Source organism: Phoca vitulina, unplaced genomic scaffold (assembly GCF_004348235.1).
Source record: "Phoca vitulina isolate PV1807 unplaced genomic scaffold, GSC_HSeal_1.0 scaffold30, whole genome shotgun sequence".
In the NCBI taxonomy this organism is placed as follows: Eukaryota; Metazoa; Chordata; class Mammalia; order Carnivora; family Phocidae; genus Phoca; species Phoca vitulina.
This window is the reverse complement of record NW_022589733.1, coordinates 18960944-18980065: the sequence shown is the minus strand read 5'-3', so window position 1 is coordinate 18980065 and position 19122 is coordinate 18960944. Positions and strand designations below refer to the sequence as shown.

The 19122-nt window shown below is 42.4% G+C and overlaps 1 protein-coding gene across 9 annotated transcripts in view; it reads right to left on the bottom strand.

Moving 5' to 3' along the window:
* ZFP90 (ZFP90 zinc finger protein) overlaps positions 1–19122 on the bottom strand; it is a 158128-nt gene that overhangs the window by 55600 nt on the left and 83406 nt on the right. For 4 of the 9 annotated variants that reach the window (XR_004301760.1, XR_004301761.1, XR_004301762.1 and 1 more), the window contains exons 3-4: positions 13234–13360; positions 12800–12895 (exon numbers count right to left, since the gene is read on the bottom strand). Coding sequence is in view for 6 of the 9 variants with exons in the window: in XM_032424057.1 (XP_032279948.1) it covers positions 12800–12895; positions 13234–13360 (223 nt within the window). In the remaining 3 variants the exon portion in view is untranslated. Of the gene's footprint in view, positions 1–1140; positions 1223–5470; positions 9299–11857; positions 12642–12799; positions 12896–13233; positions 13361–19122 lie in introns of those variants that run through there. The other 5 variants (XM_032424054.1, XM_032424053.1, XM_032424056.1 and 2 more) reach the window with 4 other exon arrangements.

Genomic DNA, 19122 nt, shown 5'->3' with positions numbered 1-19122 from the left:
TTTTAACAAATGTTAATGTTTTGCCATGTTTGCTTTTAAAAAAGAGAAATAAGGGGCGCCTGAGTGGCTCAGTCGTTAAGCGTCTGCCTTCGGCTCAGGTCATGATCCCAGGGTCCTGGGATCGAACCCCGCATCGGGCTCCCTGCTCCGCGGGAAGCCTGCTTCTCCCTCTCCCACTCCCCCTGCTTGTGTTCCCTCTCTCGCCGTGTCTCTGTCAAATAAATAAATAAAATCTTTAAAAAAATTAAAAATAAAAAAGACAAATAAAATGAGTTTAAGCTTTCTTTTATTCCTTCCTACCCGTCTCCCCTGTAGGTCCAGAGGAAACCACCACTCTGAAGCTGTATTTTAATACTTTCCTACTTTTACTTCATATGAGTTTATTAAAAATAGATACGAATAGACTTTTAAAAAGTTGTAACGTCACATTTTATGTATCCCTCAACTTTATTCTCAATGTTAGCCTTAGTGATACATGTACCGCCAGGGCAACCATTTCTTACATATTTGAGTGTCTCTGTGCTGAGGACACAGCACTAAAATACAAACATCGCTGCCCTGTTCACCAAACTGTTCACTTGCTATTTGTGCACTTTTCTGTATGTTATGCTTCATTTTTTTTTTTTAAGATTTTATTTGACAGAGAGAGACACAGCGAGAGAGGGGACACAAGCAGGGGCAGAGGGAGAGGGAGAACCGGACTCCCCGCTGAGCAGGGAGCCCAGTGTGGGACTCGATCCCAGGACCCTGGGATCATGACCTGAGCCGAAGGCAGACGCTTACTCGACTGAGCCACCCAGGCGCCCCTGTATGTTATGCTTCAATAAAGTTGACCTCCTCCTCCCCCCAAATCCCTACTCTCATGCAGCTTACCTTCTAGAGAAGGTCATATAATAAACAAGTAAAATATTTAGGTGGTGGTAAGTATTACAGAAAAAATGAAGCTGAGAAGGGAGATGGGGTGTACCATGGAAGAGGCATGCTATTTTTTTTTTTTTTAAAGATTTTATTTATTTGACAGAGAGAGACACAGCGAGAGAGGGAATACAAGTAGGGGGAGTGGGAGAGGGAGAAGCAGGCTTCCCGCGGAGCAGGGAGCCCGATGCGGGGCTCGATGCCAGGACCCCGGGATCATGACCTGAGCTGAAGGCAGACGCTTAACGACTGAGCCACCCAGGCGCCCCGAGGCATGGTATTTTGATAGGGTAGTCAAAAAAGGGCTCTGTTAAGAAAATCGTGGGCAAAGATTTGCAGATGAGGGACTAGACTATGTGACATGTAGGGCAAATGGGATTCCAGAAAAGGGAACAGCAAAAGCATAGGCTCAGAGGTGGAAGCTTGCTGTTTGTGTAAGTTACTGCAGGGAGGTCAGTGGGCCCAGAGCAGTGAGAAGGAAGACTTGGGGAGTCAGATAATACAGGGCAGCAGGTGGTAACAATACTATGTAGGGCTTTTACTTCAGCTTTTATTCAGTGAAATGGAAAGCTATTTGAGGACTTTGAGCAGATGAATGACATGATCTCAGATTATTATAGCATCACTCTAGCTACTAAACTGCAACCACAGGGAGGCAAGGATGGAAGTGGAGAAACCAATTAGGAGGCTGTTGCAAATATCTGAGCCAGAGATGACTGATGACAGGGACTTGGGCCAGGGAGGCAGAGGAAACAAGAAAGGTCATCCACATCCATCCTGATAGTTAGCAGACAGGACTTACTGAAGCTTGGATGTGAGGTTCAAAAGAAAAGAATCAAGAACAGTTCCCGAGTTTGTGGCCTGAGCAACTGGAAAAATGGGGTTCTTCTCCCAGAAGGAAAGACTGAGGGAAGAACATGATTATGATAGGACTGGGAGGGAGAGATCATGAATTAGTTCATCTTTGGACACATTAAATTCAAGATATGTTAGACATGCAAGAAGAGATGTCACATATGCAGTCGATTACATGAGTCTGGAATCCTGGGCTAGAGATACAAACTTTGAAGTTGCCAGCAAGCAGATATTTAAAACCATGAGACAGGGTGACAGCCACAATGAGGGCTGACTATAGAAAAAGAAAAGCCTAAAGATTGAGCCCTACAAGAATTCTCATGTCTAAAGAAATAAACAAAAACAAAAACAAAAACAAAAACAACTGGGAGAAGTAGCTGTCAATAGAGTACAAGGAAAAGTGTGGTAACATAGAAGCCAAAAAAAATGTGTCAAGGGTGAGGAAGTGATGAACTGTACCAAATAATGCTGAAAGGTCAAGTAAAAGGACTGAAAAAAAGTACGTTTAGCTACATGGAGTCCCTTGGTGCCCTTCAGCAAGAACAGAAACAAAGACCTGATTAGGAGGGGTGCAAGAGAGAATGGAAGGAGAGGAAGTGAAGACAACGAACACTAGAATATTCCTGTTTTGTTTTTTTTTTTAAGATTTTGTTCATCTATTTGACAGAGAGAGATAGTGAGAGAGGGAACACAAGCAGGGGGAGTGGGAGAGGGAGAAGCAGGCTTCCTGCTGAGCGGGGAGCCCAATGTGGGGCTCAATCCCAGGACCCTGGGATCATGACCTGAGCCGAAGGCAGACGCTTAACGACTGAGCCCCCCAGGCGTACCTGGGATATTCCTCTTAAGTGAAGCAAAAAATGGAGTGGCAGGTAGAGGGTGTTGCAGTACATATATTCACAAATACATATATTTAAGATGAGAAAAACTGCACATTATTATGCTAATGGGAAAGATTCAGTAGACAAGAAAAGAGGCAGAGAAGAGGACACTTGCAGGAATGATGTCCTAGTTTAAGGATGGGATCTAATACAAGAGAAGTTGGCCTTAGATAAGAGAAACAAGTATCACCCATAGTAACAGAAAGGAAAGGAAGAACGCAGAGTTACCTTCTGAGTGCTTTTATTTTTCTGTTAACTAGGAAACCAGGTCACCAGCTGAGTGAGGACTGGGTGAAATGCTGGAGTTGAGAAGAGAGAAGCTATAAAACTGTAGTTCAGGAGGCTGGGACCTTAGGAGACTGGGACAATGACTGGACTAGGGAGACAAATGCTTGAGGTTACAGTCAGGAATTTAAAGTGGGACCAGTCACTGTGGCTCTGTTTTTCTGCAGCCACATCTAGCCTCATGGGGACAGGAGTGGTATAGGCAGACCTAGAACGTTTTTCTTTTTTTTTTTTGGTGAGATGCTCTGGTTCCTTCATTTAAATACTGTACTGTATGCTACAATTTATTAACCCCATTCACTTACTGAAAAACATCTGTGCTGTGTCCCTACTGTTACTATTTCGGACACTGCAGCAATAAGCATCCTTGCGCATGTCTTTGTGCTCACCCAAGGAGAATTTCTAGTCCAGGATATATATCTAGAAATGGAATTGCTGGGCCATGAGGTATGCTTAGCTTCACTCTTACTGGATGGATATTGCCAAATTACTCCTCAAAATGATTTACCAGTTTATCCTCTTGCCAGCAGTGTACACAAGTTCTCATTTCCCCCCTGCCAGACTTCTAAATTTTGGCCAGCCGAATGGGTATGAAATAGTATCTTACTGCCTTCCTTTGCAAAATTCTGGTTTTAAGATCGAGCACCTTTTCATTTATAAGCCAGTCTTCTTTGTCCGACAACAAATCTCCACTCCACTGTTCACTTAGCAAGATTAAGTACCTACCATGTGACTGGCATTGTGATAAGCAGGGGAACAAAAAAGTTACCAGAGACACAGACCCTCCTTTCTGGAACTCATAATCTAGTGTGAGGTGGGGGTGGGGAGAAAACCAAATAATCACAAATACAAACCGTAGTAACATAAAGCACATTAACAGTAATCTATGAAACATTAAAAGAGGGTGATCAATTTAGTTGAGGTAGGGCAGCAGAATCCTCCCAGAAGTGACATCTGCATTTTAACAGATGAGTAAGAACTAACTAGGTTCAGCAGCTATAAAGAACTAGGTGTACCGTCATTGGGCATACTGTGTTTTCCTGTCTTCCCAGGCCGGCGCAGCGGTGTGCGAGATGCTGTGGCAGACATGATGCCCGCCCTGGGACCCTTCCCCAGACACACCCAGGCACCAGGGGTGGGAGCCTGGTCTTCTCCTAGCTCCCTTTTGTAATGTTGAGACTATTACTCCTGCGCTATTGTATCCAGTTTATTCCTGTAGGAGTCTCACACCATCTATATATATATCTTATATTAACCTATACATGCTGACCCAGAAAACCCACTTTGGATATTTTACCTCATTCAGGATATTTTAAGAAAAAATTCTATAGAAAAAAAAAAAGAGAGGTGTTTCAAAAGATAAAAGTATTCAATGTCATTATTATAAAAACCAATACCAAACCCAATCCAAATGTGTCCCAACAGTAAGGGACTCAAGGAGATCTTGAGACTGTAGAGTAACATAGAAAATATTTATGAAAAACGGTGTTTGCTTTTTTTTAAGTACAAGATTTTACCCATAATATGGTCAAATGTAAATAACAACTTGATACATTAAGGTATGAGGGTTATGGGTGAATTTAGGTAATTTAATTTACTAAAGTAGTCAGGAAAAGTATTCCGAAGCCCTTTACCATTTTGTCTTTGCTTGGTCTCCAACCTATCAGCAGGTCCCTTCATTCACTCCTCCCAAAACAATACTGCATTATATGCAGCTCCCTGAACATGAGCATGGCTCTGGAGACAACACAGTTAAAGGTAAAAAGCTATGCCTTTGTAGCCAGACAGTCCTGGGTTCAAAGCCTGAATCTGCCATGGGAAATACTACCTCAAGGGAATTACTTTACCTCTCTGGCTACCCCACCCCCATTAGAAAACAAGGATACTTGTATTAGGTTTCTTTAATGCAAACAACAGAAATCTGACAAATTAGCTTAATCACAAAGGGGTAAATTGGACCACAGTGGGGAGCCCGCTGAATCCCAGGAAGGGTTTCAGAATTGAGCCAGTTCCAAAGGACCTCGAGATTAGCAATGAGAACACCACCATGTCAGTTGCATCCCCTCTCTGGTAAGGAACTGGGCTCTAGGCAGTTCTAGGCCTTCACCTTTCCAGCCTAGCAACACAAAATTAAAGTGTCCCTGCCAAAGCTATTTTGAACATTTTCTGGCAAAGAACTCTGGCTCAACTAGGTCACATGCTTGCCCCTAAAACTATCACTAAGCCCCAGGGATGTTGACTTATGTTCCTGTGGTCAGTACAGCAGAGATGTTACAAGAAAAAGAGGGAGAAAAAAGCTGGGCAAAGACAAGAGCTAACATAAGACCTAGAACAAGGAGGTGTAAGGATTAAATGAAATGATGGCTATGAAATATTTCACACGATTTCTTTCTAGTGGTAAGCATTGAATAAACAGTAGCTATTATTAACTCACCTGACCGTGATGAGTTTAGCAGTTAATCCCTCCTCCTGGATGCACCATACTTTAATCTTAGCCAAGTTCTGAAAACTGAAAAAGACAAACTGACTCCCGTTCAACTAAGAAGGCTATTTATTGAAATAATACAATGATGTTACAAGGATGTATTTCATGTGGCCTAGGAAGCTGGGTGTTCATAAGTGCATGGTGCCTGGTTGCTGGAACTAGAGAATCCTCTGCTCAATCAACCACACATACCACAGACATTCTGGGCTCCTTCTTCGTCAATGCAGATGTGCTGAGATTCAGAGATTGGTTGGATCTAGGCCAAGTTCCACACACAAACCAGTGGTTTTCTTTGAGTCTTCTGGAACTAAGTCTTTACAAACTTCTTTTAAAGTGGGAAAGCACTCAACTGGTTCCAATTTATGTCATTCTTGCAAATAGTCCACTATGCGGATCCCCAAATAATCAGTAGCAAATAAGTTCCTGATAAGCATGGCAGCCACTCAGTGGAAGGGGGGGTCTGTATAGAATTACCCATTGTCAAACTATGTATCAGACAACACATGGTCTTGGCACTGTGCGTGTGTTAAGCATGGAACATCACAAACAAGATATTTTTGAACAGTTAAAGTCTTGGAAGGGCAGATTCCCATCTTGTTCCACTTGTAATGGACTCATTGTGCTAGACATCACACATTTCAGCCCCCATGCACATTTTTCCTGCAAAGAATTATGAAGAATATTTGGGAGTTACTTCCTGTTGTCCAGGATGAGAGAAGGATAATGGATCCTGCTACTTGGCATGTAAAGAAGACAGTAGGAAAGGTTTACCATCAACATCACCTATATCATTCCTCTCCATGATTCATCAGGGTGGGAAAATTTACTTATCTTTAGAGAGGAGAGGTTCTTGTGTGAAAGGGGTCAAGGTCCACAATTGCTTCCAAATTTATCTCCACTGCTGGCACCTTTGGGATTCTTTTAGGATAGCCTATGGTAGGCATGAGAGAACATTAGGGATTGGAGTGGACTACTGATGCTTATCTCATGCTTTACTGGTGGAAGAGCAGCATATAACTAAAAAAGTTAAATTTTTTATGATGAAGTATTTCCTTGGCACACAAAATGGGTCATTACATGGGTTCTCTAAACTGATTTAAAGATAGATTTTATGACAATGGGTAATTACATTTATACTTCTCCACAGTAAAATTAACTTGGGGAAAATGTTTCCTCTTTAGTTTTGTGCTGTTTTCCCATTGATCCAATATAGGAAGCTTGGGGCAGTGCCTTCTCATGGGAGTGTTATAAAAAGCACAGTAAGAGGACTGAGCAGGTCTATGAAACTGACATGTTAGTTGAATGTATAAATATTACACTTGGGAAAAGGAAAAAAGTCACCAGCAGTTGAACTATTCACAGTTTTTGTTAACATTTTGGTATGTAAGCTTCCAACAAGTTGTTCTGAATAAGTCTGTGACAAATCTGCCTCTGTATTTTGCTGCCTCTTATGCTTTTATGAATTCCTAGAGTATCCAACTCAAGTGCTCATTAGTTTGTGCATCTGATTTATTTTAAAATTTACTTTAAAGCCCTCTGAATTCCATTTCAGTGGCTAGACCACAGGGTCAAAGATCCAGGAGACCTGCTTTCTCCACCCAGCTTTGCCATTATAAGCTGTATCACACTGTGCAAACCACTTCACATCTTTGGCTTTTGGTTTCTTATCTGTACAATGAAGTGGTTGGACCAGCTGATCTCATTCTTTGAATGGTGGATTCCGGGAGGTGGAACTGGTTTCCATGGTGAATTTAATGTAAGAGCTGCAGTTGAATGCGGTCGTCAAGCAATTTTAAAATAAGTTTTGGTCATTACTGCAGGAGTTTTATTAAAAAAGGCTGTAAACATAGAGTTACAAGTCAAACTGTTCAAAGTTGATGATCTCCTGCATACATATATTCAAAAGCTTTATAAAGTCCAATACATAGGCATATCATTTCCAATTGGTTATATATGATGTTTATAGTTGTTTTTACAAAAGTCTGTAATCAGATTTGAGAATGTGGCTTCTATTTATTAAAAAAAACATTGTCTACTAGCATAGAGCTTTCTTCACACACCACACACACACACACCATTACATTCTCAAGTTTCCTCTCTAGTAAGAATCCTGTGATACTGAATAAGAACAATAGTTTAGCTAAAGTTTTCTGCACATTCCTTAATTTCAGGGCTTCTACAGTTTATTTCGTGCATGAATTCTCTGGTGTTTAGTTAGTGCTGAACTTCTACTGAAGTTTTTCCCACATTCCTTACAAGCATAGGGTTTTTCTCCAGTATGAATTCTCTGATGATCATGCAGATTGGTTTTCTTTCGAAAGGCTCGCCCACATTCATTACATTCATAGGGTTTTTCTCCAGTATGAGTTCTCTCATGCTGAATGAGGGATGAACTTTGACTGAAGGCTTTCCCACAGTCAATACATTCATAGGGTTTCTCTCCAGTGTGGGTTCTCTCATGCTGAGTAAGTGATGAGCGTCGACTGAAGGCTTCTCCACATTCATTACATTCATAGGGTTTTTCTCCAGTATGAATTCTGTGATGCTCTATGAAGCTTGTACTCCTTTTGAAAGCTTTTCCACATACATTACACTGATAGGGCTTCTCTCCAGGATGAGAAATAGGTTGTTGACTAAAGTTCTGCTCACATTCATAGGGGTTCTGTCCGGTATGGATCCTCTGATGATCAGTAAAGTCAGTAATGTGACTGAAGTCTTCCCCACAGTCATGACAATGATAGGATTTCACTTCAGTGACAGTGCTTTCATCTTGAGTAAGAGATGGGTTGTGCTTGAAATCTATGCTGTAGTTATTGCTTTGGTAAGGTTTGCCTCTCTTATGAATCCTCATATGTTTATAAAGGGATGGACTCTGACCAAAAGCCCTCCCACATATGCTACATTCAAAAGGTTTCTCTCCTGTATGAGTCCTTTCATGCTGGACAAGGGAAGAACATCGACTAAAGGCTTTCCCACATTCCTTACACTGGAAGGGTTTCTCTCCACTATGTGTGACTTCATGCTGAGTGAGGGATGTGCCATGCCTAAAAGATCTCCCACATAAATTGCATCGATAGGGTTTCTCTCCAGTGTGAATTCTCTGGTGCTGAACAAGGGAGGAGCTGCGCTGGAAGGCTTTCCCACAGAGACTGCACTGGTAAGGTTTCTCCCCCGTGTGAGCATTCTCATGCTGACCAAGGGATGAGCTATGTCTGAAGGCCTTCCCACACACATTACATTCAAAGGGCTTCTCCCCAGTGTGAATTCTCTGATGCTCAGTAAGTTGTGTCTTCCAGAGGAAGGTTTTCCCACAGTCAGTACATTCATGGTGTTTCTTTCCAGGATAAATTCCCTGATCTGTACCATTGGGGAAAGTTCCTTCTCCTTTATGAGTTTTCTCGTGTTTAGTGAGTGATGATCTATGAATAAAGGCTTTTCTACATTTGTCACATTTATAAGGTTTCTTTTTTGCAAGGATATTATTCTGATTAATTACATCTGAATTATGTCCCAAATTGCTTCCAAGTGTATCACATTCAGTAGGCCTTGAAGGAATGTTCAGTTGTGTAACCAGGACTGTGTTCAATCTAGAATTTTCACCAAATTTATTTTGCTGAAAATTTTCCTCTGGTGTGATTATTTTCTTCTGGTTGGATGCATCTGGCCCCAGGTACCTTTTCCAGGTTTCCTGGTGTCTCTCTAACTGGCTACTAACATCCCAAGTGCTTTCGAATGTGGCATGAGAAAGGCCATCTGTGCTACGGGATCCTGCAGATACGCTCTGTTGCAGATGTGATGATTTGGCTTCAGGCCTGGTCTTCCAGTCTGAAAAAAATCCAAAGGGCAAAAGTCCCCTGTTCCCTCCTCTTGAAACAAACTGCTACAGTAGGAATGGGGAAATGAAAGAAATATAAACTATATGTGATTCTGTTTTGAAATTAGTCCTGTAGTTTGGAGAGAAGACCCACATGAAGGAAAGGAAAAGTAAAGAGAAGTGACAGTGCAGACTGCAGAGCCAGAGTGTATGGCAGTCTAGAATGAGGAAGCCCCCCCAGGAGGGCTGGTTAGGATGTAAGGGAGTAAGTGAGCCTGAGAATGTTAGGCACAGACACAAATGGAATACAATCGTGGTCTGTCTTGTAAGATCCTAACTGCTCTCCGTGCTTCTTGTCCCTTTTACAAATCATCCCAAAATCTGTCTTCCTAATTCAGCCATTTCACAATTTCTTTAAAGTCACCTCTGAGGCTCCAAATCTTCAAATCCTACAGAGATCCGCAGCCACTGATGTGATTGAAATCATTCTTTGACATACTTGGAGACCAATAGCTATACTTTACAAACTGAGATAAAGTAGTATTTCAGGAGGCAAATCATCATTGCCTTTATAATTAGGGCTCTGGTTTTAGCCTGAGTTCTGATTCTACACTAATCACCTCTCTTGACCAAAAAGGATTTTACTCAGCCTAATAAATTGATCTCTAAACCCCTGTTTCATTTCAGAATACTAACAGCAGACAATTAATTAGTCTCTAGGTTCTAAAAATGGTAATTTTTAAAAACTAAAGGGAAGGAGGGCTCTGGAGTGATGGAAATGTTCCATATTGAAATGAATTTGGATTAGATGGGTGAATGCATTTGTCAAAAGCAACTGGACGGTACTTAGAAGAGTTGCATAGCTTACTGTATACATATTTTTATTGAAAAAACCATAAATACTGAACTTTGGTTAATGATATGTATGCTGAAGTGTGTAGGGGTGAAATGTACTTGTGTTGGCAACTTAGTTGGAAATGCACCAAAAAGTAAGACAGATTAAAAAAAAAAAAAGATGATGGGATAGATGAAGAATATGTGATAAAGCAAATATAATAAAATTTTAACAACTATAGAATCTTGATGGTAGGAATATGGTGTTCACTGTATAATTTTTTCAACTTTCCATACATTTGAAAATATTCATAATAAAATGTCAGGAGGGAAAAAACCAACAACCAAGGGGCCCTAAGCCTCAAAATTCCTTACCCTGGAACAAGACTCAATTCTAATTTCCCAACGACAGAAAATGCTTTGTATTTCTTCTAGAATATTTCTCAGAGGGATATTCAAGAAATGTTTGTTGATATGAATGAATGAGAAAGTTCTCTCCCCAATCACATTCAAAAACAATCAAGTAATTGCTGACTGCTTTCTATGTGCTCTATAACACAGATAGAATACACAGATATATAATAGACTCTTTCTCCGAGAGCGTGAAGTCTTAGAAATAAGAGTCAATATTTTGATAAAAAAGGAAAACCATCAGATGGTATATTTTTAAACCTGAGCTTGTGCAGTAAAAGATGATATAAATGGTACTTGTGATCAGGGAAGGAAGAAATAAATATATAAATACATATTATGTTCATGGATTGAATAGACACCCTGAACTTAAGGAATAGACAGCTTTGGATAGGTAGAAAGTATTATCTAATTAGGGAAACTGTACACTACTTACAGAAAACATTAAAAAGAAGTTCAACCCAAGCAGAACTTGTTTTAGTGGGAATGGAAAGAGAATACTGGAAGATACAATAGGGGACCTTAAAATCAAGAGGGGATTTGTTTCCTATAATGAGGTACAGGGAGTAACAGCGAGGTTTTGTCAGAGGTAAGTGGTTTATGAAGATAAAGCATTAAAATCCAATATGGTCCACCAAGTGATGAGCAGATAAACAAAATGTGGTATGTCCATACAATGGAATATTACTCAGCAATAAAAAGTAAGGAGGTACTAATACGTGCTACAACATGAATGAACCCTGAAAATATTATGCTAAGTGAAAGAAGCCAGTCACAAAAGGCTACATATTATATGACTCCATTTACATAAAATATCCAGAAATGGTAATCCACTGAGATAAAAAGATTAATGGGTGCAGGGGTATCAGGGAATGGAGAGTGACTGCTAATGGGTATGGGGTTTCTTTCTGGGTGTCGAAATGTTCTGTAGTTAGATACTGGTGATGGCTGCACAACTCAGTAAATACCTGAAAAACCACTAAACTGTACACTTTAAAAAGGTGAATTTATGGTATGTAAATTATATCTCAAAAAAGCTATGATCTTAAAAATCCAATATTGGTTATAAAAGACTGAGCAATTTCAACTGGGAATTATAGTAATATCCTCGTGGGCCCTAATTTGGGAGGAAAATAACGTGAATTGCATGAAAAAGGCTAAACTGACTGGGGTGTTTGGACCGAGGGATTAGAGATCCACTGGTTTTTTGTTGTTTTTTTTTTTAAGATTTTATTTACTTATTTGACAGAGAGAAAGACAGCAAGAGAGGGAACACAAGTAGGGGGAGTGGGACAGGGACAAGCAGGCTTCCCGCGGAGCAGGGAGCCCGATGTGGGGCTCGGTCCCAGGACCCCGGGATCATGACCTGAGCCAAAGGCAGATGCCCAATGACTGAGCCACCCAGGTGCCCCTGATCCAGTGGTTTGTAATGGGCAAGGGGAGAAATGGGTAATGGGCAAGGTAGCAAAATGTGCTGGCTGGGGATGAAAGATGATTAATTTAGATTTTAGGTATTTAACTGCATGGGACTTCCACAAGGAGGGGTCCTGTGAGACAGGAAAAAAGTGGCCAGGGTACAAGTAAGGATGATTTCTGAGTCCAAAGCACAGAATAAAGAGCTGTAACTACCACCCTTGTAAGGTGGTAATACAGAAAGAAAGGGGAGGAAGCTGAAGAGCAGACTCCTTAGGCAGATTCACTTAGGGGGGAAACCAAGCAAAGTCAAAGACCTAAAGCCAAGAAGTACTTAGTAAGCCAGAAGACCAGGAGAGAAGGATACTCCAGGAGCCATGGAGAGGCAATGAAACAAACTGGCATGAAAATAGGATGGAAGGAAGATGGCACTCCTCCCCAGACAGGTGTTGTAGGAATGTGGTCAGGGAAAGAAGTCTGAAAGCAAGTTATGAAAAGATGGAGAATCAAAGCCGTGGGTACTTCTATAAGTCTGGGGCCACCGACCGTAAAAGCAGCAAGACAAAACAAGAAGACATGGGAGTTCAATTAATGTCTGAATGAGTAAGAAAAGGGATTGCTAATCATGATGGGAGACTGAGGACAGCAGAGGAGAAAATCCAGCGACAGGATCACAGTATAGGAGAAATGGTATTCTGTGTAGGACAAAGGGGTACATTTTCTTCTAAGACCTGTCAGCAGCAGGAACACCCTATTGCAGAAGGGAGACAGAGGTATCACCCAGGAGATGGGTTAGTTTCCTCTGCAGGTCTAGGAGCTCCCAAGGCACCAATATGAAGGTGCTCCCCCCTCCCTCAGCTGTGCCACTGTCTGCATTGATTCCTGCATGCCTGAGTCCTCCTCATTTACCTGGACAGAAAGGTCTTTGGATTTCTCCCTCTGATATCCACGGCTCTTCTCCTTGTTCCAATTTGAAGATCACCTCTGGCTTGGAAACTTGATATCCTGCTCATGGGTAAATACACAAGATTTGGTTGTTTGGGCAAGTGGACAAAGACCCCTCCTACAAGTCAGTACTAGTCCTGGATCTTCAGGAACTCTGAAGGAAAAAAAAGGTGCAACTTGAGGAGTCATGCAATCAAATGACCTACTTCCAGTTCTGCAAAAGAAAGAATTTTACCTAAAGAGCAGGCTCAGAAAACTGTAAAGCTGAGTTGCAAAGAGAAGCACAAGCTCTAACCGTGCATACCCTGCTCATGGCCACCTGATCTACAAGCCCCACAACCTTAGCACCTGCGAAAGGAAAAACCTGCCAGTGGGCAAGATACTGACTTGGTCCTTACCAAGAGAAACCAGGTGGCTATAGTTCTCCAGCATCACATCCCTGTACAAGCGCCTCTGAGCTGGGTCCACGTGGTGCCATTCTTCCTGGGTGAAGTCCACAGCCACATCTTTGAAAGTCACTGATTCCTGTAGGATCACATTCCTGTTCAACTAGGGATCAACACCACGAATGTTCCCATGGCAATACTGGGAACATACTGTAGGCTCATCAGAAACGGTGATCACACATTTGATATCCGGAGGGGAATGTTGGGTTAAATACACTAGTTGCTTACATAATTTTGTAAAGAATCCAGTATGGCAGGCAGGAAAGTCACAAGGGGCAATATGTTCTGCAATCCCGTATCCCTATTTAGCTTTGTGTTTTCCTGGAAAGCCACACCTTGTCACACAATCACCAATTCCTCACTGCCCATGCACTTCCTTTGTTACAAAATCCAAATATACTGGGGAGTAAAAACAACAGCCCTCCTTCACCCCCTCACCAATCCCACTGTGCTCCCTAGAAATAAATACTGTTAACCGTTTGGTACATACATGCAAGAGTCCCTACTCCATGCTTCATTCACAAAGAGTCTTGTTTTGTGAAATACCTTACATACTGCTCTACAACTTGCTTTTTGCATTTAACTATGTATCTTGGAGATCTTCCCATAGGGGTACAAATAATTTTACTTTATCCTTTGAATTGCTTCGTAGTACACCATAAACAGCTGTATCATAACATATTCATTGCCTAAAACCAACAGCATTGCTGGTTTACAATATCCATTGTACTAAGGATAAGATTCAGATATCCCCACCACTTACTGGACTCTGGCCAGGCTGCCCTTGATGATCCCTGAATACATCTAGCTTGTTCCTACCCTGGGGCCTTTATACTTGTTACTCCCTCTTCCCTTAGGATCTCCACATGGTTGGAAACTAGTTTCTAGTTATTCCGGTCTCATCTCGAGCACACCCCCTCAGGAAAATTGTCTTAGCACCTCCCTCCAATTTACTCTCCATCACATTACCATGTTAATATTCCTCCAAGCACAGGTATCACTCAGTGCCCAAATCCCTGCCACTTAAACTCAGGAACCAAACAGATTCAGGTAAAAAGGACACCTGTACTTCTAAAAATAATCTGAGATTAGCTTGTTCACTTCTCTGTCCCCTACCCCTCCACCCCCACCACCATGAGCTCCACGAAAACAGGGACATTATCTATCTTGATCAGTTATATGCCCAGCACAGAGTGGATGCTTAAAAAATGCTTGGTGAGGGGGGTAGGCTGAGCCTGGGTGACTCAGTCGGTTAAGCATCTGCCTTCGGCTCATGTCATGATCCTGGGGTCCTGGGATTGAGCCCCACGTCCCTGCTGAGCAGGGAACCTGCTTCTCCCTCTCCCTCTGCCCCTCCAACCCACTCATGTTCTATCGCGCGCTCTCTCTCTCTCAGATAAATAAATAAAATCTTAAAAAAAATGCTTGGTGAATGAATAAATGGACCAGTCCCTGTTAGTAGACAATTGGATTATTTTCAGTATTTTGCTGCTACAAACATTACTGCAATAACACCTTTGTGTAAATATAGCTAGTTAGAATTGGAATTGCTATGTCAAGGTCTTTTCCCGATTCGTCCCCTCCAATCATTTCTTCCTTACCATCCCACTGAACCTAGGCTGGCTAAGATCCCCCATGCCTCTCCATCAGTTCCGATACTCATGGACTGATTTTTGTCTTGTCTTACTAGGCCTTCTTAAGCTATGAGACACCTGTCACCATGTCCTACCCGAAATATTTCCTTTGCTCCTGGTTGGATTTCAATCTCGAAAACGTACACAGTAAAATATGGTAAAGACAATTAGTGTGAAAAGACACTGAAAGCAGAGCTGAATTCACTGGAGCAGTGAGGGAAGGTTACATGGAAGTTTCAGCTTTATTTTGTGTCCTTCTCCCTGTGGGCTTTAGCTATAGCTCAACTAGAGTTATTTCAATTTCCTGGAGGATGTCATTCTCTCCCCACCTTCCCACCTGTCTTTCCCTTGCTAATTCCATTTCACATTTCGGGTGTTGGTTAACAGATCTTCAGTGAAGTCTTTTGATCCCCCATTGGAAGGTCAATCCCTGTATTATGTGCTTTAAGCCATTTTGTACACCTATGACTATTCAACTAAACCCGATAATCTATTTAATACTTGTCTTCCTAGTTAGATGGTAAGCATTATGACGGCAGAGACTATACCTTTTTTTCTTTAACTTGGAAACACCAGTGTCCAACAAGTGTGTGATTCACACTAAACACTGTGTGGTTTCCTAACAGAGATTTGAATTTTAGAGAAGACAGGAGTGGCACCTTCTCCTATTGAGTGAGGAACATGGCCACATCCACACACAACACCGGCCCCTCCGTGTCATATTCTTGCTCAGGGCTGTGGCTGTGTCCCTGCAGGAACAAGGAAGTGTTGGAAAGTGGGAGATTTTTCTGACAGAGATCAGGGATCTGACTGTGCCAGGTAAGATGACACTAGATATTTACTAGGTGCCTGGCTTTACCAGATGCACTGTGGCAGAAAGAAAAATGCAAATGAAAAACACTGCAGTCCTTGAGTAGGTTCCAGTTTATTTTAAAATGTCTTATTCATTACAGCACAATATAAGATGATCCATAGTAAAGGGAGGAGCCACAGGCCTTCAGAGGAGGGAAAATGAAGGGAAGGAAGAGAAGCTTAAGGCAGGCTATGCACTGGGCCTGAAGAGGTAAGTACCATCTGAATGGGAGAAGAAAGTGGGAATCCAAGCCAGGGATTACCAAGCTTGAAAAGGGAGGCTGGGCTTGGGATGGGCATGGCCATCAGGGAAAAAGGGGTTGGATCAAGGCAGACATTTTAAGTCAGGTTGTAACAAGTAACACTTTCTCCCCATTGCCTACTGTGTCCTGTAAACATACAGCCCCTTTGGCTGTCAGCCAACCTTGATTCCTTTGCCTAACTGGTCCCTCTTATCTATTTATTATTATTTTAAAATATTTATTTATTTAAATAATCTCTACACCCAACGTGGGGCTTGAACTCACAACCCTGAGATCAAGAGTCACATATTCCTCTGACTGAGCCAGTCAGGTGCCCCTATTATTATTTTTTTTTTTTTTTTAAGATTTTATTTATTTATTTGACAGAAAGAGACACAGCGAGAACAGGAACACAAGCAGGGCGAGTGGGAGAGGGAGAAGCAGGCTTCCCGCTAAGCAGGGAGCCCGATGCAGGGCTCGATCCCAGGACCCTGGGATCATGACCTGAGCCGAAGGCAGATGCTTAACAACTGAGCCACCCAGGCGCCCCTATTATTTTTTTTTTTTTTTAAGATTTTATTTATTTATTTGACAGAGAGAAACACAGAGACAGGGAACACAAGGGGGGCTGTGGGAGAGGGAGAAGCAGGCTTCTGGCTGAGCAGGGAGCCCGATGCGGGGCTTGATCCCAGGACCCTGGGGTCATGACCTGAGCCAAAGGCAGACGCCTAACGACTGAGCCACCCAGGCGCCCCGCCCCTATTACTTAATTAATTAAGTAATCTCTACACCGAACGTGGGGCTCGAACTCATGACCCCGAGATCAAGAGTCGTATGCTCTTCTCACTGAGCCAGCCAGGCACCCCCAGTTTCCCCATATTTCATACAAGGCCTCCTGATTTTCTTCCGCTTCCCCAAACAGACTGCACTCAAGGTAAAGAATGTGCTGACCAGTAAACAAATGTCTAGTCCAAGTTAAACAAATGTCATTTCTTGCCTCAACAGGACAACTGGCTTCTGTTCTACTCTTGGTCCCACCAACTCTCTCTTCCCTACCCACTATCAGAGTCAGTTTTCTAAAATGCAAACCTTTGACCATGTTACAAACCAGGCCACCATCACCTCTTACCTGACCACTGCTACAACCTCCTAATTTGTCTCTCTCCTTTTCTACTCATGCCCTGCTCCCAGGTCTGTCTTCCATATATCAACCAGAGTGATCATGTTAAAACCTGTCGGATCAAGTCACTTCTTTGCTTAAAAATCTCCAACAGGATCTCAATTCACTCCAAATAAAAGCCAAAGTATTTACAGTGGCCTACATGGCCCTCCACAGTCTGCCTCCCCCACTCCAGCTATCTCCTTGACTTCATCTTGAACCTCATCCCTGACCCACTGTTCTCCCCTCTTTACTTACCCTGCCCTCCTTCAGATTCCTGGAACACACTAGGCATGTTTCTGCTCTGGAGCCTTTGCTTTGACTGTTCCCTTAACCTGGAAGCTTCTTCCTGCAGATGTGCATGTGGCTCTTCGTTCAAACGTCACCTCATCAGAGCAAACTTCCCCGACCACCCTCCATAAAACAGCACCCCCACCCTGCACTGTCACTCTGGTTTCCTCTCCTTTTCATAGTTCTTACCACCTGACATATATTTTCATTTGTTTACAGTATGTATTGCGGAGCACAGTGTAAACTCCGGGAAAGCCGGACTATTATCTATTTTCTTCATGCTTGACTCTTCATTGCCTAGAACAGACCTGGCACATAGTAGTAGGTGTTCCAGAAATATTTAGTAAATATTTTCCTTTTTTAAGGTTTTCAATTTTTTGAGAGAGACAGAGAGAGAGCGCGCGCGCGCACAAGCAGGGGGAGGGGCAGAGGGAGATGCAGACTCCCTGCTGAGCAGGGAACCCGATGCGGGGCTTGATCCTGGGACCCTGGGATCATGACCTGAGCCAAAGGCAGACACTTAACCGACTGAGCCACCCAGGCACCCGATAAATGTTTTTCTTGAGATTAAAAATTACATTCCTTCATGTGACCTTCAGAGTCCTTCATAACCTGGTCCCCACCTTACTTCCACAGCCTCATCTCTGGCTTCTCCTTCCCCCCGACACCATAATTCAGCCTGAAGAAGAGTTACAACTTGAAACTAAACACTCTCTTTGGCCTCTGTAAAAATGCTTGGCCTTCCCTCCTCTGTGGAGGTAACATTTATTCTATCACCAAGACTCTGTAAAGTTCTCCCCTCTGGGGCTCCTCTCCTAACCCCAGGTCTGGGCCAAGTGCCTCACACCTCCCACGACCCTCCTCCCTTGATCCCTCTCCAGCAAGCTCCTAAGACACTACATTATAGTAACTGTTACCTATGATTCACTGTGCTCCCAAAGGGTCAAGACCTTGACTCAGGCACCTTCGAAACTCCAGAGGTCAGAATCAGCTTGGTACATAAAAGACAATCAAGAGTTTGTAAGATTAAACAGGCAAAATGTACTGAGACCCCCAGTGTGAATGAGCCACTCTGAGAGCTCAACTCGACAGCATTCACCATCCTTCCAGATATAACTGGACCTCATTATCAACCCCTTTTAAAAATTAACAGGGTTATCATGAAGTATCAAGTATTTTGCCTGCATCATGTTGACATAAAAGGTCCAAAGAACCAGAAACAGCATATACTAGGTTGAGAAGACTCAGTTTCCTGGGCCCATAAAAAGCAGCACACTAATAACGTGCAGTAAGTAATGTGCAGGTGAATCACAGACCTCCTGGTCCAATCTTCTCATCTATAACATCTGTATCTGGGTTCCCTGAACTGAAAACGTAAGAGTTTTAAGAGCAGAAGGGTGAAAGGACACTTCCAGCTCTGCAGAACAAGGCTTGCAAATATAAACAGATACCCCCTCCAACTCTAACATGTGCCAACTCTGGAGGAGAAACCTGCTCAAATTCTAACTCAGGAAACTTTGTAACTTTGCAAAGCTGCAAATGAGAGAATGGTAGCTAGTAAGTAAAAACAATTAAATTTACACAAACTACTCCCTCTAAGACCAAAGTTAGTTTGCCCAATTAGAACACATTACATTTGCTAAGACATAGTGTGTCGTTTTCA